Consider the following 23,220-nt stretch of genomic DNA (forward strand, 5'->3'; position numbering starts at 1 on the left):
GGATTCCAGCAGTTATTATGCATTACAATTTCTACTAAAATTAGGCATGTAAAGCTATTTGTTTTATCTTTTTACATCTTTTTATGCGATATTTTCTGTGTTTATAAGGCCTAATTTCTGCTTCTATGTAGTTGTTGATTTGATTTTTTTTGGTTGTGACAATAAGGTATAAAAACAAGGGGCCTTCTTTTAAGAAATGTTCATACTACATTGTTGCACAACTCTGTGGTCATAATAAAGCAGAAAAAATAATGACCTATTCAGAAATTTCAGAATGCCAGTTAAGTGCAAGAATAGTGGCACCTTTTCTTTGACCTGAACTGACTACTGACTTGTCCGGAGAATAGCTGAGCATTATCCATTGCGTCCCATCAGCAGTGTGCCTGGGTTTTATTGTAGAAATCAGTCATCTCCTGGCTGTTGAACCACGATCCAGCAAAACGGCCCACAGCCACAGAACTGCTCAAGAGTGAGCTGCTGCCCCCACCCCAGATGGAGGAGTCAGAGCTGCATGAAGTGCTGCACCACACGCTGACCAACGTGGATGGGAAGGCCTACCGCACCATGATGGCCCAGATCTTCTCCCAGCGCATCTCCCCTGCCATCGATTACACCTATGACAGCGACATACTGAAGGTGGGCTTAAGCCACGCTGCACAAAGGGAGCTTCACCTGGTCCACAAAAGGATCAAGCCAGTTTCTCACAGATTCTTTTAATGCCTCCAACATAAGTTCTTATGTGAGGTATTGGAAGCCCCTAAAAGTACATGCAAAATGTGTGTATATGCATTCAAGGAAGAGGGCCCATACTTTCAGTCACCTACTTGAAGGAGTCCTTGACCTTTCCTCCTCCCTACCCACCCAAGAGATTAAGAAGCAGTGCCTACAAAAATTAGCCGTGCGTGGTGGCATGCACCTGTAATCCCAGCTACCCGGGAGGCTGAGGGAGGAGAATCGCTTGAGCCTGGGAGGCAGGCGGAGGTTGCAGAGAGCCGAGATCGTGCCACTGCACTCCAGCCTGGGAGACAGAGCAAGACCCCATCTCAAAAAAAAAAAAAAAAAAAAAAGAAACAGTGCATTTAGAGACCGATCCCTAGCCCAAACGCCCAGAGCCATAAGCATCAACCAGCTCATATCTAGATGAAGTATAAAGTAGTTCCCAGTGCTGGTTGCACATCTACTTCATCTCAGAAACTCTCTGACAATGCAGATGCCCAGGTCCCGTAGCCCATCTAGTGGCTCAGAATCTCCAGGTGTGAGGCATTTCAGAATCTCATTAAAAGCTCCCAAGCAGTTTCTGAAGTGTAGCCAGGTTGCCAGTTTGGGAAGACTTTAACATTTAATTTCTTTTAAAAAGAAAAAAAATCTGAAGCATATTAGTGAAATGTTAAAATGTGTTAAAGTTGGGTGACTAGGTAACAGGTATTTGTTATATTCTCTATTATGTTTTTGTTTGCTTAATATATATGATATAATTTTAAAAGATAGAGTAGTGGAGGAAGTCATAGTAAAATTTATGAAAGATCAGTATAGATTTTAGAGACCAAACACAATTTTTACTGGCTGGCAATATTATTATAGAAAGATATTTGCAGGATTATAGGTGACTTTTTTATAGATGTCTTTTTTCATATGTGTTGTTTCTAAATTTTCTATAGTGAAATGGTACTACTTTTATAATACAAAAACAAATGAAAAAGAAAGCTATTGGCAAAATATGTAAATGCCATGTAGCTTTCAACAGGCCTGCCATGAATCACCTTGGCATGTGGGAGGGGCCTGATGCTGTTAGGTGGTCATCGCGCCACAGTATCCCTGAGAGTCAGGGAGAATGTGTTTATTTGATTATCTCCCTCTGAAAGGCAAATATCAATGTGGCCAAGAATTTGGACTTTGAACCCAGGCATCCTTCCCATTGCTTGAAAGGTTAGCTCTTACTTTCCAAAGCAGGCCATGAAAGATATGTGTCCTCTTCCCTGATGTGTTCAAAGAGGGATGGACTTGTCAAGACTTCTATTTTGAACCTGGAAATAAGCAATGTAGTGCCTACTGCAAGCCACAGATTAATATTTTAAAGGATCCCTTTGATAAGTCTTCAATGATGACATTTTAATCGGTCCTGTTTTAGGGCAGCTTCTCAATCCGTACAGCCAAGATGCAGCAGCATGTGTGTGAAACCATCATCCGCATCTTTAAAAGACATGGTATGTACGCCCTTTTTAAAAATGATATTTCTTCTCATAAGACTTTTTTCATCATTAGAAAGTACTGTTAGTGTTCTGGCATATCATATTTTACTTTCAAATTCAGTTATAAATAATTGACATCATATGGAATTTAAGCTTATTTTTGAAACTGATTTGAATATTACAGCCTTACTATTAATACTAAAATGCAATTGGTTTGTGGATTCAGAAATATGACCAAACTGTCAAACTTAACTCTAGATGAGCTCTCTATTTATAAATTTAGAGAACTAAAGAAAAACCAATATGACTTCAATGGTCCCAGTAGCAATTACTTAACTGTCAGGTTTGTGTTAATTTTAGGTTGCCTTCTAAGGAGAATGTGAACCTGATGATGAGCTATTTTTTCTCATTTGGTGTAGGAGCTGTTCAGTTGTGTACCCCACTACTGCTTCCCCGAAACAGACAAATATATGAGCACAACGAAGCTGCTCTATTCATGGACCACAGCGGGATGCTGGTGATGCTTCCTTTTGACCTGCGGGTGAGGCTGGGAACACACTGCTGACAATCAGAATGCTGTATCTAGTCACAGGGATGGCATCTCTGTTAAAGGATTTTTTCCCTAGGCTTATATTATAAATGTCACCTTTGGGAAATGTATTCTTGAGGAAGTTGTCAGAGTGAGAGTGTTACTGGAGTGGAGGAAATGTTTGGTCCTGAATGCCTCCACCTTCCTAATAGCACAGGTGTTTATGGCTCTAGGAACTGGAGGAACCCTGCATTGCAGGTGCCACCTGTGCACCCCCCAGTGTTGAGTGACCACAGCAGGTTAACCCCACCCACTTAGACAAATAAATGTAGTTTGTTTGTCATTTTAACTTCCTGGCTAGATCTTCAGTAAACACCCTAACATGTTAATGCCTAGAACAGTTAAATTCTTCTAACAGCAAGTGTCTCTCCTAATTGGGTATGCTGAGTTTTGCCTGTGCCTACTTTCTTCCGACCCCCAGGGATCCCGTCGACAGCAGCAGTCTTAACTAGTCTTTCACTCACACAGTGTTGGCTACTAACAAGCTATCTGTGGTGCTGTATGATAGAGCAAGGAAAACATGCAATGCATGTGACAGACAAGGTTTAATACCTCTCACGTACAGAAAGCACTGACAAGTGGAGACATGAGCAAAGGATATAACCAGGCAGCTCTCAGAAGAGAAAATGTGCATGGCTGATAAACTTCTGAAAAGCTATACTGCCTCACCAATAATAAAGAAGTGCAAAGCTGTCTCAACTTCACCCATCAGACAGGAAACATTTTAAAATTAATGTTATCCAGAGATGACAGGAGTGTAGGAAAATAGGTATTTTCATATGTTGCTGATGGGAATGTGGACTGCTAAACCTTTAGAAAAGTAATCTAAAAGTTTATAATAAAACTTTAAAAATTTTGTTGCACATTCTTTATCCTTAGAACCAGCAATCCCACTTTGAGCAATTTACTCAAAGAAAGAAAAACACATCAGTGTATGAATGTTAAAAGGATGTTAATTGCCATATTATTGTGGTAGTCAAAAACTGTCTGTCTGTTTATCAGTAGGAAAATGGTTGAATAATTTGTCACCAATATTATGGAATATTAAGGAGCTATTGAAAAGAACATTGAGCTAGGCACAGTGGCTCATGCCTGTAATTCCAGAACTAGGCTAGGTAGGAGGAATGCTTGAGCCCAGTAGTTCAAGACCAGCCTGGGCAACATAGGAAGACCCCATCTTTACAAAAAATTTAAAAATTAGCCCAGTGTGGTGGCTCGTGCCTGTGGTCTCAGCTACTTGGGAGGTTAAGGCGGGAGGATTGGTTGAGCCCAGGAAGTCAAGGCTTCAGTGAGCCATGATTCTGCCACTGCACTCCAGCCTAGGAAACAGGGCAAGACTCTGTCTCAAAAAGAAAATTAAAATTTTTTTTTTTGTAGAAACGGGCTCTTGCTGTGTTGCCCAGGCTGGTCTCAAACTGCTGGACTCAAGCAGATCCTTCTGCCTCAGCCTCCCAAAATACTGGAATTACAGGCATGAGCCGCCATGCCCAGCCAATCTATATTTTTATATAGATCAAATATGTATTTTTTATATATGTATAAGATGAAAATACAGTCAGCTCTTCGTACATATCCTTGGATTCCACATCCACGTATCCAGCCAACTGTGGATGGAAAATATTCAGAAAAAAAAATTCCAACAAGCAAAATTTGTATTTACCATGTGCTAAACACTGCATTGAATCCACACAAAAGAAGGGATGTATAGGCATAGTAGTAGATATTATAAGTAATCTAAAGATGATTTAAAGTGTACAGAAGGATGCGCATAGGCTATAGGCAAATGCTCTGTCATTTTATATCAGGAACTTAACCATCCACTGATTTTGGTATCCTTGGGGAGTCCTGGAACCAATTTCTGAGGGACAACTATACATATTTAGATATAGCCATATTTATACTTGATTTGTAGGAATGTGCATGGCACATTGTTAGCTTTTTTAAAAAAGTAAATTTCAAAGGAACTCTATTATCCCATTTTTATTATAGAGAAAGAAAAGTTTTTTTAAAAAAATTGTGTGTGTACAGGAGGCTGAGGCAGGAGAATCACTTGAACCCAGGAGGCGGAGGTTGCAGTGAGCTGAGATTGCACCACTGCACTCCAGCCTGGACAACAGAGCAAGACCCTGTCTGAAAAACAACAACAACAAAACAAAAAAACAAAAAACTGTACATAAGGTATACTGTGTGTGTTTGCATGTACTTTTTTGTTTTATTTATTTATTTTTTTTGAGACAGAGTCTCACTCTGTCTCCCAGGCTGGAGGGCAGTGGTGCGATTTCAGCTCACTGCAAGCTCCGCCTCCCGGGTTCACGCCATTCTCCTGCCTCACCCTCCCGAGTAGCTGGGACTATAGGTGCCCGCTACCATGCCCGGCTAATTTTTTGTATTTTTAGTAGAGACAGTGTTTCACTGTATTAGCAAGGATGATCTTGATCTCCTGACCTCGTGATCCTCCCACCTCGGCCTCCCAGAGTGCTGGGATTACAGGCGTGAGCCACCGCACCCGGCCTGCATACACTTGATATATGTGTAGATATATATATTTGGCCCTCTACATCCTTGGGTGGTTTCTGTATCCATGGATCCAACCGAGGATGGAAGATACTCAGAAAAAAAAAAAAAATTCACAAAGCTCCAAAAAGCAAAACTTGGACTTGTCACATTCACGTGTCTGAATGACCGTGCACATCAGGTTGTTTGTATCACCAAAGAGTAAGGTGTCAAAGAATACACTCATTTTGACCATACTTTTTGGAGGGGGGAGTGGAATCTTTTTTTAAATGTATGTCATATGGCTTATTGTGAAACAGGTTTTGTGTTTATAGTCTAAGAAGAAATTCCTTCCACATTCCTCACTTCTGTTTTTCTTTTATAGTGAGTAAAGTGATGTGGGATTATTCTGAGGTAGAGGTAAATAAACAGCAAATCAGATCAGACATTTGCGCTTTGTTGAAAAAAAAAAGAATAGAAGTACAAATATTTACATAGCTATACTTAAAGCTGGCTTCTTATTCTCTAAATATTAGGAGACTAAAGTGCAGATTTTTAAATATCAGCTCCCATTCTATAAGCTGATATTGAAATGCAAAAAATTAAAAAGTGAATGTATGTTGAGAATTTGGCCCATCAGTGGTAATGATACCATGTTGGATCTGTTGGGGCAATCTAACAATGGTTTTACTAGTTGTGGTTACTATTTGAAGGTGGTTATTAAGAATTTATTCTAAGAAATTGATAGGAAAATCAGGAAATTCACCGTAAGAGATAATACCCATTTTGACTGCATTACTATAAAAGTGACATTTTTTTAAAATTCATAAATAAATAACTTGCACTAATTTTAGTTGGACATAATAAAAGCTCCACAGAGAATATTTAACTAAAAGTGAATTTTAAAAAAAACCTAAGAAATGCCACAGTCAATAAGGTTGATGGTATGTCTAGCAGCAGAGTCCACCACTGACCAAAACACTGAAGAACATTTCAGGGAGTGTGAGTGGTGAGCAGTGCATAACTTAGTGAATATACTAAAAGCCACTGAAGTACATACTTTAAAGGGGTGAACTTTATGGGACAGGAGTTGTTTCAATAAAGCCGCTATTAACAAAAGGCACATTTTGACATTGACCTTTCATATTTTGTTTATTTTTCAGATCCCTTTTGCAAGATATGTGGCAAGAAATAATATATTGAATTTAAAACGGTAAGAAACAATAGGAGATTCCATTTGGTAGACATAGCAAAATAGTTGAATAATTTGTCAACCAGGAAAGAATATTTTATTTCCTGTGATCCTTACACAGTTAAGAATTCTGGGTTCAGAATATTGAGCTTAGAATATGAGCCAGAAGCCCAGCCACAGTACCCCTTCCTGTAAGGTAACTAGGACTGTTAGAAGGAATGTAGCAGGTAGGTACCGTCATGTTCCCACAGTCTATTCTGTACCTTCTAAATGTCCCCAAGCAACATTACTAATTATTTTCACAAACGGTTGCTTGATAAAAACATCTGGCTGTTCATGATCACAGATGGCCCCTTTTAAAACTTAATTGGTGGGACAAATGGCCAGTGGTCTCTATGTGAAAACTGCCTACACAGGTAACCGAACAAAAGCTGCTTGTAGAGAAGTGGAGTAAACCCAGCAGGAACGCTGAGCGCTGAGGACCTCCAGGCACTTAGCCCTGGAAAAAGGCTTTCTGTACATTCAAATACCACAGGGGTCCAACACTGAGATCTTCATAATTTGGAGCAGTATTGTTGTCAATGAGGCACCCTACTTTAAAGCTCCTTTCTTCAACTGAAAGCAAAGCTCTTTACATGCTTTTATTCTAGCTACAAGTGAACAATTAATAATCGTAGTCCTATGGTGTGGGTATCCCTGTGTAGAAAGCAATCACTAAGGTAAAATTTTTTGGTGTAATTTCATCTCTATTTCAGACATTTAAAAAACCTTAAGCCCCATAGCTTAATAGTGGCAAAACTGGGAATTGGAACCTAGATCACAAGGCAAGGCTGTTCCAGGTCAAATCTGTCTCTCAGTCCTCTTGATCATACCACCGATTAATTTTTTTTCATATTTGTTTCTTATATCTTGTTCAACAATTTCTTATACATATTTCTTTCTAGTAAACAATGACCTTAGAAATCTGGGTTTCTCTCTCCAGATACTGCATAGAACGTGTGTTCAGGCCGCGCAAGTTAGATCGATTTCATCCCAAAGAACTTCTGGAGTGTGCATTTGATATTGTCACTTCTACCACCAACAGCTTTCTGCCCACTGCTGAAATTATCTACACTATCTATGAAATCATCCAAGAGTTTCCAGCACTTCAGGTTCCTTTCCATATTTTAACATTCCAAGATTCCCCACTATATTTCTTCACCAAGTGTGGTGGGGAAAACCACAGCTACAGACCTGCTTCTCAGTCTGTCCTGCAGATGAATCACATCTTTACTAAAGTAACTGAGAAGAGCTTGCTGGTGTTGCTTTTGAGGTTCAGCTCAGGCTCTTACCTTCACAGGAACTGGTTTTGTTTTTGGGGATGGGTATTCTCTGCCCATTCTTCTAAAATTCAAGATATCAGGCTAAGATTCCTAAGATGCTCTTAGCCTGTTCATACCCTGTTTGGAACCCTCAGTGGCTCTATCCTACACCCGATCTCTTCACTCCCCAACTTCCCTTTTCACCAAGTCTGCATGCTGCCTAGCTGGTGGGGACTGCTGCCAGCACTTCTCAGGCTTCCCTCCCCACCCCACACACACGCCCTGTCATTCCTGCCACCGTCAGTCAAATGTTCCCTTGTCTAGAAAGTCTTTGCCCAGCCATGGTTTGGGCCCTTTCTCCCCAGGAAGCCTCACTGCACCCTCATTAATTAGTTGGCCACCTTTTCTTCTCAACTCTCACAGGTCTTGATCTGAGACACCCATGTACTACCTTGAGTTATGTTCATTGTTTTCTCCAAGCAGAACATGTGTTTTTAGGGCAGAGCCTACGAGTCCGCTTTGCCATATACCCCATTGCAGCCAGCTCGGCACATGGCTCACCACTCGGTGAATACTCATTAACCGATTTGTGTGGACTAAAGTTAACAATAACTATTCCACTAGCCTGTGCTTATGAGTCAATTACTACTGGACCAGATCCTTCTGTCTTTGAAATCAACTCTCTCGGGCTTTTTAACATAGCTGAAGACCAGTCAGAGTTGTTTTTGTTTTGTTTTGTTTTGTTTTGTTTTGGAGACAGTGTCTCGCTCTGTCTCCCAGGATGGTGTGCAGTGATACTATCGCAGCTCACTAGCCCCTACCTTCCAGGCTCAAGCAGTCCTCCTGCCTTGCTGCTTGAATAAGCTGGGTCTACAAGCATGAGCCACTGACCCCAGCTAAATTTTTATTTTTTTGTAGAGATGGGGTTTCCCTGTGTTCCCCAGGCTGGTCTTGAACTCTTGAGCTCAAGGGATCCTCCAACCTTGGCCTCCCAAAATGCTTGAATTACACAGGCATGAGCCACCACCCCAGCCAGTCTGAGTACTTTGGATGTATATAATATAGTATTAAATTAGAGTATACTCTGACTATAACAGTGCAAAAAGAATGTATGAAAAAAAAATAAACTAGGAAGCCATATGCTAAATTCAATCCTTCCATTGTGTTAGGATGACAAATTGGTGGTAAGTTTCCAGATTTGGTCATGTACCAATAATTGCTTTTATAATGAAAACAGTAATTTTTCTCCATATCCCAGGAAAGAAATTACAGTATTTATTTGAACCATACCATGTTATTGAAAGCAATACTCTTACACTGTGGGATCCCAGAAGATAAACTCAGTCAAGTCTACATTATTCTGTATGATGCTGTGGTAAGCATTTAATTACTTATGATGTTGAAAGATAATACCTTGATGTTGAAAGATAATAATAATAGTTCCTGATGATTTTCTTACCGATGCAGCCATGAAACTGAATTAGGAGCCTTATCTCCTTCCTTCATTGCTCTAAATTGAAAGAACCAATTGATTTTAATTATATCAACAGTTAACAAGTATTGGTTGAGCTTTTGTTCCATCCTCAGCCCTGTGCTACTAATAACCTCCGGGGTGTTTTTTAAAAGGCTAACTTCTAATTTTAAAAGATCAAATTATTTAATTTGTCAGATAGTAAAGTTATTCACTAACCTACTTATTAAGGCAAATCACTAAGTAATTGGTCCTGATACTTGCCAATAATAATTTCAAAGATAGTTAACATTGACTGAGCCCCGCTCTGTGAGCTAGGCATTGTTCTGAGCTCCTCTGATGGATGAACTCACTTCATTCTCACACCAGTGCTGCTATTACCTTTCCTTTAGAGACCGAGAGCGACTGTTCGTGTTGAGAATAAACAGTGTGCCTTGCCCTTGATTCTTCCAGTCTGCCTGTGCTTATCAGTAAAGTCATGTATAGAATTGCCTTGATTGAATTAAGGCAGAATGGCTTCAAACTCTGGTGGGGCCTCATTCACCACCTCCTTCCTGTGGGACTGAGGCTATGGCACCTCCAGTTACTCTTCCCTAATTTAGTCACATCATAGTATTCATTACTTTATGGTATATGTGCGGGTACAGAGACTGGAAGGGGACGCATTGAAAAAATGAATTAGTGTTATATTATGATGCTAAGATGGAAGTGAATGCTTATGTTTTCTAATATCTTTTCATGTTAAGTTTTGTTTTCATAATGAATAAGAGGCATCCAGGAGATGTAAGAACTAACAGCACCAGAAAGTCTATGGTTAAGACAGAGTAGTGGAAGTCCTCACATAATGGCTTATTGTTTTTATACACCAAAAGGATTAACTAGCTTTTCTTTCATCTGGCAGGTACACATCAATGGCCCAAACTTTACTGCTTGTTTCTTAGTGGTTCTTTACTCCCCCTAAAGCTCTGCTGCTGTTTGTCAGTGACATATACAATATGATGTCAATCGGACACTGGCAGAAACCCCAGGGATTGTGCAAGGGGCTTCAGCTCTTACTGATTCATGTCCTGCGGCTACGGCACATCTGCCAGCGTGGGATGAAATGCCCAGAGCCTGGCCTTTGTTAGGGGAGCCCAGAGCAAAATGACTCCCTCCCTGCCCAAACAAATGCCCTCATTAAGCCTGTCCAGATCTGGGTCACCTCACCATTCAGCAAGTACAACTTTCCCCTTTTAATTCTTTTGTCAGGGTTTTTCAGATTTTAAAATAAGTTAATTACGGTTTTGTGTGAATTGGGGGAAAAAATTTTCTAATCACAGAATTCAATCTATCCTGTACCATTAGGAGCAGTTTGTTCAAAATTAAGGCTATAATTGTTAGAATTCACCTGGAAATTGTGTCTCGTTCAGGGCCAGATTTCGCGACTCTCATTGTTACCTTTTTCTTCCATGTTAGACAGAGAAGCTGACGAGGAGAGAAGTGGAAGCTAAATTTTGTAATCTGTCTTTGTCTTCTAATAGTGTAAGTACCTTCTAATGGTATTATTATAGCTTTCTCTGTAATTTTGTGATACCAGAAAATGTCACCAAATTCTCGTTGCAGTAGGGTAGCAGCCAGCACTTCCCACCACCTCGCAGATGCAGTTTTTCCCTTGAGTGTTAGGTACCATGGCAACCTCTGGGATTAGGAGAAGGGAGAAACTAATGCTGTGATCAAAGAATGTCTCTCCATGCTTCTTCTTGATATGCTGTAATCATCCTGCTCTTTCTTGATCAGCAGATACTTTTCTTTGTCACCCCTTATAGAGCTGTGCCTGGTAGAGCCTCCTGCTGAACATACCTAATACCAGTTGTCCTCTTTTGAATTAGATTATACAGGACTAGAAGGAGGCACAGAATTCTGCAAATTCATCTGGGGAGCTACCCTTCCCCTACCTCCATGTCTTCTAACTCCTCAGAGTTGAATTAAAGCTCTAGCTTTTCTGGTATATCTCTTAATCTTAAAATCTTACATTTGATCCCATCATCAATAAGGGAAATCTTATGGAGTAAACAGTTTGGTCATATTCTCTCTGTAGGCATTAGATTGATCCCAGATCTTTGGTACAGTAACCCACACTTAATTGAGTAGCTGAACAACAGAAGACAACAGGGATTTTGTACATTTTCCTGAATATTTAAATAAGAAAAGTTTTTTTTTAATTTCCCGGAACCTGTCTAGCCCCTTGTCTGACACTCAATTATATGATCTTGCATTGATCAGCAAAATTCACATATGGGATAGATTAAAATATGATTGTACACAGGGCAGGAAGAGTCACTCAATCTTTCAGACACCTACAGTGTGGCAGGCACAGTGGCAGGGATATAAAGAAGAGTCCATAGACTGCATTCAGCTTCTTGGTTCATATTGGCCTTTAAAAAGCCATAAGGGGATATGCACAGCATGTATCTGCCCTCACCTCTGTAAAACAACTTTCAGAGGGCACACGGAAACCAGAATTCAAAGAAATCACCCCTTTGCGGGTAGGGAAAGTAAACCCAGATGCATAGCACTAGGAGTTCTGAAAATTGAGCCAGGTTAAATCTTAAATATTTAATATTGGGGGAGATAGTAATGATATGCAAAGTAATACAACAGCTAAATATCCAAATATGAAGGACAATATACAGTATTTACATATAATCTAAACATGTACACAGCACACACCTATATGCAGAAATAGTCCCATGTGTAAATAGCACAGAGAATCTGTACAAGACTGCTCAGTTCAATGATTGTATACCCAAGTTTCCAACCCAAAAGGTTATTTGAACTAAAGTCACATTTCAGAACATCTTTTTTTTTTTAAGAAAGTCTTATAAATATACATTTGGACGTAATAGCCACATTGGTTGTTCACATGTCAACTTCTTTTCTTTCTGTTAAATCTCTAACCACTGGTTATTCGATGATGCTAAGTGTTAATTAGACGTGTTTGATTCAGTTAAAAACAGAAAAATAGTATCTAATAAAGGCATTTGGTACTTTGATTATTTTAATATGGACTCTAAGGGTATTAGGAAGGGGAGTAGAAATATTGCCAAAGAGTTTCACATATCTGACCCAGTCCTCTTATTTCACAAATGAGACACCTGAGGCCCAAAGAGATGTTGTGATTTGTCCTGAGTCACATGGAGTTAGTTGATGATAGGGTGAGGACCAAAATCTGGAGATATTGACTTCAGTGCTTCTGCTAGTTTATTATTGGGGTAATTTAATGTTCAAATTTATAGAGAAGAAATCATTTTTATTTTCTTAAAAAAATATTTTAAATCGAATACATGATTTTAAATTTAAATTTTTTTCTTTTTATTTTTTTGAGACAGGGTCTTGCACTGTCACGCAGGCTAGATTACAGTGGCACAATCATAGTTCACTGTAACCTCAAGCTCTTGGGCTCAAGAGATCTTTCTGCCTCAGCCTCCCACTTAATTTTTTTTTCTTTTTTATAGCGGGATAGCAGGCGTAAGCCATTGCATCCAGCCAAAATTTTTATCTTTAATCCCTCTATTAGTCTGCTGTCACACTGCTAATAAAGATATATCCGAGAGTGGGTAATTTATAAAGGAAAGAGGTTTAATGGACTCACAGTTCCACATGGCTGGGGAGGCCTCACAATCATGGCAGAAGGGAAGGAGGAGCAAGTCACGTCTTATATGGATGGCAGAAGGCAAGGAGGAGCAAGTCACATCTTATATGGATGGCAGAAGGCAAAGAGAGAGAACTTGTGCAGAGGAACTCCTCTTTATAAAACCATCAGATCTCATGAGACTTACTCATTATCACAAGACCAGCATGGGAAGGACCTGCCCCCACGATTCAATTACCTCCCACTGGGTCCCTCCCATGACACAGGGGGATTGTGGGAACTACAGTTCAAGATGAAATTTGCGTGGGGACACAGCTAAACCATATCATTCTACCCATGGCCCCTCCCAAATTTCATGTCCTCACATTTCAAAACCAATCATGCCTTCCTGACAGTCCCCCACAGTCTTAACTCATTTCAGCATTAACTCAAAAGTCCACAGTCCAAAGTCTCATCTGAAACAAGGCAAGTCCCTTCCGCCTATGAGCCCGTAAAATCAAAAACAAGTGAGTTACTTCCTGGATACAATGAGAGTACAGGCATTGGATAAATACACCCATTCCAAATGGGAGAAATTGGCCAAAACAAAGGGGCTAAAGGCCCCATGCAAGTCTAGAATCCAGCAGGGCAGTCAAATCTTAAAGCTCCAAAATGATCTCCTTTGACTCCATGTCTCACAACCAGGTGATGCTGATGCCAGGGGTAGGCTCCCATGGCCTTGGGCAGCTCCCCACCTGTGGCTTTGCAGGGTACAGCCTCCCTCCTGGATGCTTCCATGGACTAGCGTTTAGTAGGGACTCTGTATGGGGGCTGCAAACCCACACTTCCCTTCTGCACTGCCCTAGCAGAGGTTCTCCATAAGAGCCCCACCCCTGCAGCAAACTTCTGCCTGGGCATCCAGGCGTTTCCATACATCCTCTGTAATCTAGGCGGAGGTTCCCAAACCTCAATTCTTGTTTTCCGTGCATCTGCAGGCTCAACACCACATGGAAGCTCCCAAAGCTTGGGGCTTGCACCCTCTGAAGCAACAGCCTGAGCTGTACGTACCTTGGCCCCCTTTAGCCATGGGTGGAGCAGCTTAGAAACAGGGCACCAAGTCCCTAAGCTACATAGAGGAGGAGGGCCCTGGGGCCAGCCCACGAAACCATTTTTTCCTCCTAGACCTCCAGGCCTGTGATGGGAGGGCCTGCCATGAAGACCTCTGACATGCCCTGGAGACATTTTCCCCATTGTTTTGGTGATTAACATTTGGCTCCTTGTTACTTATGCAAATTTCTGCAGCTGGCTTGAATTTTTCCTCAGAGAATGGGGTTTTTTTCCTGTCTCATTGTCAGGCTGCAAATTTTCTGAATTTTTATGCTCTGTTTTCCTTTTAAAACTGAATGCTGTTAACAGCACCCAAGTCACCTCTTGATGCTTTGTTGCTTAGAAATTTCTTCTGCCAGATACCCAAAATCATCTCCCTCAAGTTCAAAGTTTCACAAATCTCTAGGGCAGGGGCAAAATTCTGCCAGTCTCTTTGCTAAAACATAGCAAGAATCACCTTTACTTCAGTTCCCAACAAGTTCCTCATCTCCATCTGAGACCACCTCAGCCTGGATTTCATTGACCACATCATTATCAGCATTTTGGTCAAAGCCATTCAACAAGTCTCTAGGAAGTTCCAAACTTTCCCACATTTTCCTGTCTTCTTCTGAGCCCTCCAAACTGTTCCAACCTCTGCCTGTTACCCAGTTCCAAAGTCACTTCCACATTTTTGGGTATCTTTACAGCCCAACTCTACCGGTACCAATTTACTGTATTAGTTTGTTCTCATGCTGCTAATAAAGACATACACGAAACTGCGTAATTTATAAAGGAAAGAGGTTTGATGAACTCACAGTTCTCTGTGGCTGAGGAGGCCTCACAATCATGGTGGAAAGCAAAGAGGAACAAGTCATGTCTTACATGGTTGGCAGCAGGCAAAGAGAGAGAACTTGTGCAGGGAAACTCCTCTTTATAAAACCATCAGATCTTGTGAGACTTATTCACTATCATGAGACTATCATGGGAAGGACCCGCCCACATGATTCAATTACCTCCCACTGGATCCCTCCCATGACACATGGGAATTGTGGGAGCTACAATTCAAGATGAGATTTGAGTAGGGACACAGCCAAACCATATCAGGATTATAGGAGGTTTTAACATTTTTTGGGTTTTTTAAAAATTTAAGTGATTTATGATTAACTCTAAGATTAAGCTATGTCAAGCTGAGCCTTCATTTAGCCCTTAGGTTTCATGTGCCAATTTATGGATGAACTAGGTTGTACTTGCCTACAGTCTTAAAATGGGTATAATTTTGTTTCTTAATAATTTCTACTTTAGCTCCTGGGAGTTTTCTTTCTGGCTTTATGACTATGGTTGTTTCCTCTTACTCCAGCTGAGTACCAGGGACCATGAGATCAATCATCTCTAGCCACTGACCTCTTCTGGGGGCAGTCTATGAGTACAGCTGGTGACAGCCAGGATCTGGCATCCAGGTGGGAGGAGAGGGAAGGGAGGATCAGGAGGCTGCCCACAGGAGAAGACATCTCAAGGTTGCAAATAGGAATGATTCAAGCCAAGGAAGGGAATTTCTAGCTAATTCTGTATTAAAACAAGTCAGACTTTGCCTTCTTGTCCCCCCATGTCTATGCCTGCAGTAACAGGAATTCATGAGAATAAGAAAGGTAAAGAGGAAAAATACTGGCCTGAAAATAGATCATGGAAGCTCTGCTAGTGCCAGGGTCTGCTTTGCTGGGGTCGGCATTAAGTGTGAGTAAATGTATCTGAATAAAAGTGAACCATGAGTATGTGTCTGAAGCATTCCTGCAAGGTGCTTTCAAGTTTTTGGAAAAGGATAATCCTTAGTCAGGATTGTGGCAAAGGCTAAAATAATCTTTGACCACAAAGATAATCGTATCATCCCATGTGCTCCTGCTCCTGCAGGTGCACACAGTCGGTGCAAAGGGAGTCTTCCCCTGCTGTGGATGGGCAGCTGACTGTGCCCCTTTGCTTTCCAGCTGTGTCGACTCTACAAGTTTATTGAACAGAAGGGAGATTTGCAAGATCTTATGCCAACAATAAATTCATTAATAAAACAGAAAACAGGTATTGCGCAGTTGGTGAAGTATGGCTTAAAAGACCTAGAGGAGGTTGTTGGACTGTTGAAGAAACTCGGCATCAAGTTACAGGTTTGGCAACAGTTTGATACTGGCAGTACAAATGTGTAGCATTACTAATAGCACAGGGAGGAAATGTGTTTCATTTCACTAGTGCTAGTTAGTGTTTTATTTTTCCAGAAAAACTGCTTTCCTTGTTTTGGAGCATTTGATATTTAGTAATAATTTTGGCTTAAATCAGGATTTCTTTGCAAGTGCCACTGTTCCTATCATGAAGCAGTTCTTACTATGTTAGCCTCAGAGAGGTGGTTATTCTTAAAGAGAAGAGAATTTATTTTACTTGTCAGGCTATGGTTAAACAGACTTTGAGCTAGATCTTACTGAATATTTTGTTTATGCTAAATAGATTGTTCTGATGCTATTGATGGGAAACACCATTTTCAGCATTATATTCCACATTCTAAATTTCAAACCCTTGACACATTTGTGTGGCATTTCTCTTTATAGGTCTTGATCAATTTGGGCTTGGTTTACAAGGTGCAGCAGCACAATGGAATCATCTTCCAGTTTGTGGCTTTCATCAAACGAAGGCAAAGGGCTGTACCTGAAATCCTCGCAGCTGGAGGCAGATATGACCTGCTGGTGAGGGCTTGCCCTTTATTTATTTGCTCTGACTTAATTTTATTTCTTCTAAACTTGTTATTTTGAAATTTTCAAACTAACACCAAAAATTTGAACCAGTAATATCATTGGATACTTCTATTAATATATGTTTCATCTAGGAATAGAAATATAATGTGAACCACATTTGTAGTTGTTTAAGCTTTAAAAAATTATTTTGCAAGATAGTTGCAAAGATAGTACTGAGAGGGCTCATGTACCCTTTACTCTGTGTGTGTGTGTGTGTGTGTGTGTGTGTGTGTGTGTGTGTGTGTATATATATATATATATGTATTTTGGAGACAGGGCCTTGCTCTGTCACCCAGATTGGAGTGCAATGGCGCAATCTTGGCTCACAGCAGCCTCGACCTCCCTGGGCTCAAATGATTCTCTCACTTTAGCCTCCCGAGTAGCTGAGACTACAGGCATGCACCACCACACCCAGCTAATTTTTTGTATTTTCAGTAGAGACAGGGTTTTGCCATGTTGCCCAGGCTGGTCTCAAAACTCCTGAGCTCAAGCAATCCACCTGCCTCAGCCTCTCAGAGTGCTGGGATTATAGGTGTGAGCCACCACACCACCCTTAAGTACAGTAAAATATCAAAACCAGAAAATTGACATTTGTATAACGTATGTGCATCATTCTTCTCCATTTTATCACGTGTACATTCCCTCAACAACCACCATAATCAAGGTACAGAACTATTCCATCACCACAGAGATTTATGGATATCAACCTCTTATCAATTCAAATGAAATGTAGAAACTTTACATCCCTGTATGTCTCTTTACCTCATGCCCCATTTATAATATAATTGTCTTAAATATTTCTTCTAATACATTGAGATCCACATCAAACAGTGTTAAATTTTTTACTTTACTGTTAAATATAATTATAAAACTCAAGGGGAGAAGGTCTATTGTATTTACCCCAAATTTCTGGTTTGTGATGAGAAATTTGCTGTTATTTGAGTTACTTTTCCCCTATAGGAAAGTTATTTCTGACTTGATGCTTTAAAGATTATTTTCTTTGTCTTTAGTTTCAAAGTAAATCATGATGTGTCTTGGCATGAGTTTCTTTGGATTTATCCTGTTTAGGGTTTGCTTAGCTTCTTAATCTATATGTTTATGTCTTTTGCGAATTTGGAGAAGTTTTTCAGGCATTCTTTGATTTTTTTTTTCAGTCTCACACTCTTTTTTCTCTCCTTCTATGACCCCAGTGACACGAATGTCCTTGAGGTTATGGGACATTTTTGTCCAGGCTGATCTCACACTCCTGGTTGCAAGCAATCCTCCTGCCTTGGCCTTTCAAAGCACTGGGATTGTGGGTGTGAGCCACCACACCTGACCTGTAATTTTAAATTATTTAGTAACATTAAGTAAAAGGAGACAAGTGGTATTAATTTTATAATATATCTTATTTAACTTAGTATATCCAAAATATTATTTCAACATGTACTCAAACTTCTAAAAATTATTAACAAGGATTTTACATTTTTTTCAAAGTCTTTGCAGCCAGTATGTGTTTTACATGTACAGCATGTGTCAATTTGGATTAGCCATATTTCAAATACTCAGTAGTCACTTGTGACTAGTGGCTGCCATACTGAACAGTGCAGAGTTAGATGAAACATTTGTTAATATTTGTTCTAAATTTGCATGTGTTCTTGCTTCTCTATTTTACTACACACACACATTTCTTTTTGTTGAACTCTTTGATGATGAGCTGCTGACAGAGTGCTCACTGTTTAATCATTGTTTTCCCTGTAATCACAGTTTCTTTCCTATTTCATAACCATAACTGTTTGTGTCTCTCCACAGATTCCCCAGTTTAGAGGGCCACAAGCTCTGGGACCAGTTCCCACTGCCATTGGGGTCAGCATAGCTATAGACAAGATATCTGCTGCTGTCCTCAACATGGAGGAATCTGTAAGTTCTGACTTGGCTTCCCAGCATACTTCGAGGTGTCTTTCATTTCTAAAAGTATGATTTGCCTTTTGCAGTCATTTACATGGGGCTTCCCATGTGAAAGCTATAGACGTAGGGTTTTGAAACTTACCTTTAATATGATAGACAAGCCTAAGACTTGATGTCAATCCCTGCATTTCAGTCCTTATCATCTGTTCTCTAGCTGGATGACCTTAGACCAGGGGTCCCTAACCCCCAGGCAGTGGACTGGTACCCATCTGGAGCATGTTACGAACCGGGCCGCACAGCAGGAGGTGAGCAGCGGGCAAGCAAGCATTACCACCTGAGCTCCACCTCCTGTCAGATCAGCGGTGGCATTAGATTCTATAGGAGCATGAACCTTGTTGTGGACTGCACATGGAAGGGATCTAGACTGCACGCTCCTTAGGAGAATCTAACTAATGCCTGATGATCCGAGATGGAATAGTTTCATTGCAAAAGCATCCCCTCCCAACCCCCGCACCATCCATGAAAAATTTTCTTCCATGAAACCAGTCCCTGGTGTCAAAAAGGTTGAAGACTTCTGCCTTAGACAATTAATTCATCCTTCCCTAGACTCACTTTCCTTATCTGTAATGTACCATATAAATGTGAGATGTTATAGTTGTTAACAGGCTCTTAACAAAACTTCTTGTTCAGGCCAGGCATGGTGGCTCATGCCTATAATCCCAGCACTTTGGAAGGTCGAGGCAGGCAGATCGTTGAGCCCAGGAGTTCAAGACTAGCCTGGGCAACATAGCAAAACCCCATCTCTACCAAAAAATACAAAAATTAGCCGGGTGTGGTTAATTAGCCATGCACCTGTAGTTCCAGCTACTCAGGAGGCTGAGGTGGGAGAATCGTTTGAACCCAGGAGGGGGAGGTTGCAGTGAGGTGAAATCATGCCACTTCCACTCCAGCTTGGGCAACAGAGCCAGACCCTGTCAAAAAAAAAAAGAAAAAAGAAAAGAAAAGAAATCCTGCTGTGGTCTACAAAGCTAGAAATAGCTTTTTTTCCCCCTTGTATTTCAGGCAAGATTAGTTTTCCTAGAGAAAAATAGTATTTTCCAGATGGCTCAGGGTAGTTGAAATAATTTCTGTCTTGAAAGACTAATATAACATTTTTTTTTTTACTGTGGCCGAGCATGGTGGCTCATGCCTGTAATTCCAGCTATATCCCAATAAGGCCAAGGCAGGTGGATCACTTGAGGCCAGAAGTTCGAGACCAGCCTGGCCAACAAGGCAGAACACCATCCCTACTAAAAAGACCAAATATATATATATATATATGTATATATATTTATTTATTTATTTTAGCCGGGCATGGTGGTGCACGCCTGTAATCCAGCTACTCTGGAGGCTGAGGCAGGAGAATGGCTTAAACACAGGAGGCGGAGGTTACAGTGAGCGGAGATCGTGCCACTGTACTCCAGCCTGGGTGACAAGAGTGAGACTCTGTCTCAGAAAAAAAAAGAAAAAGTTGTTTGAGTGTGTCTTTTTTTTTTTTTTCTACAATGTGTTTTGAAGCAAAGTCTTTGGCATGCTGTGTTTCTATGCAGGATTTCAAGAATGCCCATCTTCCCAAGAGTGCTGCCTCCCCACCTGATGCTGGTTTCACTTCCATGCCTGCAGTCTTGCTCCTCTAACTGTAACCGTTCTGTTTCTGATCCAGGTTACAATAAGCTCTTGTGACCTCCTGGTTGTAAGTGTTGGCCAGATGTCTATGTCCAGGGCCATCAACCTAACCCAGAAACTCTGGACAGCAGGCATCACAGCAGAAATCATGTACGACTGGTCACAGGTAATGGGACAAAAAGCACCTGTGAGTGAAGTGCAAATTGCTATGGCTTTCATGGCAAATATCCTCTGCACCTATAGACTGTCAAACTCTGTTTATCTCTGTAATTTGAGTTGCCTCCTGTGTTAGTTTCTGATTGCTGCAGTAACCAATTACCACAAACTTACTGGCTTAAACACATATTTATTATCTTACATTTCTGGAAGTCAGAAATCCAAAAGCACTTTCACTGGGTTAAATTCAACAGGGCTGGCTCCTCTGGGAAGCTCTAGGGGAGAATCTGTGTCCTTCCCTTTTCCGGCTCCTGGAGGCCTCCTGCATTCCTTGGCTCATGGCCTCTTCCTCCATCATCACACTCAGCAATGAAGCGCCTCCTTCCTCGCTGACCTGTGCTTCTGTTCTTACATCTGTCTCTAACTCTTGTCTGTCCAGCTCCCTCATACATGCACCCTGTGATTACACTGGGCCCACCCAGATAATCCTGGTTGATCACTCACAGGTTCTAGGAATGAGGATATGGACATCTTTGCTGGGCTGTACTCCAGCCTGCCACACTTCTGAAGGCACTCAGTGCTTAGTGTGTTTTGGGCTCTGTATCCTGAGACCTCCCACAGCATGCAGGCCTGACACTTGCCGTGGGTGTGGAGGTGTGGAAAGTGGCACCCAGGACACATGCCTGCCCTTTGGAATGAGGGTGTAAGCAGACCATAGAAGGGGTGCACTCCCAGGAGATCATCCAGGTTGTACCCACATTCGCCCACACTAAAGGTGCCCCAGAGCATGGCGATGACCAGGGACACAGACCCACCACCCTCCCACCTGCTCTGTTTACATTACCTGCCAGGAGGCTTCTGAAGCTGCTGCTGTTTACTCGTGTGTGTGTGTTGTATCAAAATTCACATCAGAAGTGTGCTGAGCAACAATTTTTAATCATTTGACAGAACAGTGTCCTACTTGTTCACATGTTTCATAAATCATTAGAGAAGTGTTCTGTCCTGCAGTAAAATCCAAGCCTCGTGGCCAGTGACCTCAGTCCTGCACAGTGACATCCCCGCAGGCTTCTCTGCCCCCTCCTGGTTTGCTTCTTCAGTTCTGCTTTTCACCTTCCCTTATTTCCTTCGTTTCCTTCATTTTCCTCAGAGGCTTTTTCAGCGTGTGTGTGTGTGTGTGTTGTGTTGTGTTGTATAATTTTGGGAATCTTTTATTAAGTCTTGAAGCTTTTGAAAACCTCTTACTATTGATTGATTATTCATGCCCCCTTTAAACAATCGTGAAGGGAAGGAAGGCAAGAGAGGCCTTGTTCCTCCCTTGAATTCTATGCGGCTTCTTGCTTAATATTTATATCCCCCTGAAGTCAGCATTTTAGTAATTCACATTGAGAATATAATTGGAAACAGTATTTTCATTCTCCTTAATTACTTGAAGCTGTTCCAGGTGCTCTGTGTTTATTTTCTTTACTATGTTTGTTTGTTTCAGTCCCAAGAGGAATTACAAGAGTACTGCAGACATCATGAAATCACCTATGTGGCCCTTGTCTCAGATAAAGAAGGAAGCCATGTCAAGGTAAAGACGTCAGAGATTTTTTACAATTCAATAGTCAGGTGTTACCTGTGGAGCACCTGCCTTCACACTGAGGCCCGGGCCGTGTAGGTGACTGGAAATCCGTTCCCTCTACTCTCCCTTTCCATTGTTGGGTTTCTTTTTTTTTTTTTTTTGAGACGGAGTCTCGCTGTCTCCCAGGCTGGAATGCAGTGACGCAATCTCGGCTCACTGCAAGCTCCGCCTCCCGGGTTCTCGCCATTTTTCTGCCTCAGCCTCCCCGGTAGCTGGGACTGCAGGTGGCCGCCACCACGCCCGGCTAATTTTTTGTATTTTTAGTGGAGACGGGGTTTCACCATGTTAGCCAGGATGGTCTCCTGACCTCGTGATCTGCCCACCTCGGCCTCCCAAAGTGCTGGGATTACAGGGGTCAGCCACCGCGCCCGGCCGTTGTTGGGTTTCTTGCTGAAGAAAATGTGTATAAAATAAGGAAGAGAGTCCACCTTCATTAAAGCTTTTAAAAGCAAAACAAACAAAAAAACTGGCTGTGGTTTTTTCCTACTTTTCTCCTCTTGTTCTCTTTTTCCAGCTAAGAAAATAAGAATAAGTAAAGTTGTATCTGCTGATAGGCATATCCTCTCATTGCTTTGTAACCAATTTTACTTTTTTGTATTCAACTAAAAGTGTTCATAAATATACCACCTCATAAACTTTATTTCTAATTATTTTTAAAGGGAAAAAACTTTCTTAAGAATATTTTTCTCTTCTAACTTTTTTTTGGTTTCGATATCAGGGTAATGTTGGCCTGATGAAATGAGTTGGAGAGTGTTCTCTCCTCTTCTGTTTTCTGTAAGATATTGTATACAATTAGTATTAGAAGTCCAATCTCAAATATTTCTATATATAGAGCTGTTCTGGTTACCTCTTTCTTCTAGAGGCAGCTTTGGTAGTTTATATCTTTCCCGGAACTTTTCCATTTCGTCTGAGTTTTCAGATATTCCCCTGTTATTGTTTCACTGTCTGTAGGATCTGCAGTGATGCTCCCTCCTTCAGACCTGATATGGGTAATTTGTGTCCTCCCTCTTTTTTGTCTAATCAGCCTGGCTAGAGATTGATCAGTTTTGTCTTTCCAAGGACCAGCTTTTGGTGTCATTGATTTTTCTGTTTTTATTTGTTCATGTGTTTTCTATTTTATTCATCTCCACTCTTATCCATTACTATTTTCTTCCTTCTGCTTATTTTGGATTTAGTTTATTCTTTTTTTAGT

The 23,220-nt window shown here is 41.0% G+C and overlaps 1 protein-coding gene across 4 annotated transcripts in view; it reads left to right on the forward strand.

Annotated features, from left to right (window-relative positions):
• EIF2AK4 (eukaryotic translation initiation factor 2 alpha kinase 4) overlaps positions 1-23,220 on the forward strand; it is a 101,672-nt gene that overhangs the window by 66,641 nt on the left and 11,811 nt on the right. For 3 of the 4 annotated variants that reach the window (XM_054667355.1, XM_001140245.7, XM_063794069.1), the window contains 12 exons: positions 400-636; positions 2,129-2,204; positions 2,609-2,730; positions 6,435-6,484; positions 7,446-7,614; positions 9,023-9,139; positions 10,691-10,756; positions 15,911-16,081; positions 16,517-16,651; positions 18,491-18,598; positions 20,289-20,417; positions 21,891-21,977. In XM_054667355.1, coding sequence (XP_054523330.1) covers positions 400-636; positions 2,129-2,204; positions 2,609-2,730; positions 6,435-6,484; positions 7,446-7,614; positions 9,023-9,139; positions 10,691-10,756; positions 15,911-16,081; positions 16,517-16,651; positions 18,491-18,598; positions 20,289-20,417; positions 21,891-21,977 — 1,467 coding nt within the window. Of the gene's footprint in view, positions 1-399; positions 637-2,128; positions 2,205-2,608; positions 2,731-6,434; positions 6,485-7,445; positions 7,615-9,022; positions 9,140-10,690; positions 10,757-15,910; positions 16,082-16,516; positions 16,652-18,490; positions 18,599-18,800; positions 18,892-20,288; positions 20,418-21,890; positions 21,978-23,220 lie in introns of all 4 variants that reach the window. The other variant, XR_010151349.1, reaches the window with a different exon arrangement.

The sequence above is a fragment of the Pan troglodytes genome, chromosome 16 (assembly GCF_028858775.2).
Source record: "Pan troglodytes isolate AG18354 chromosome 16, NHGRI_mPanTro3-v2.0_pri, whole genome shotgun sequence".
Classification (NCBI taxonomy): Eukaryota; Metazoa; Chordata; class Mammalia; order Primates; family Hominidae; genus Pan; species Pan troglodytes.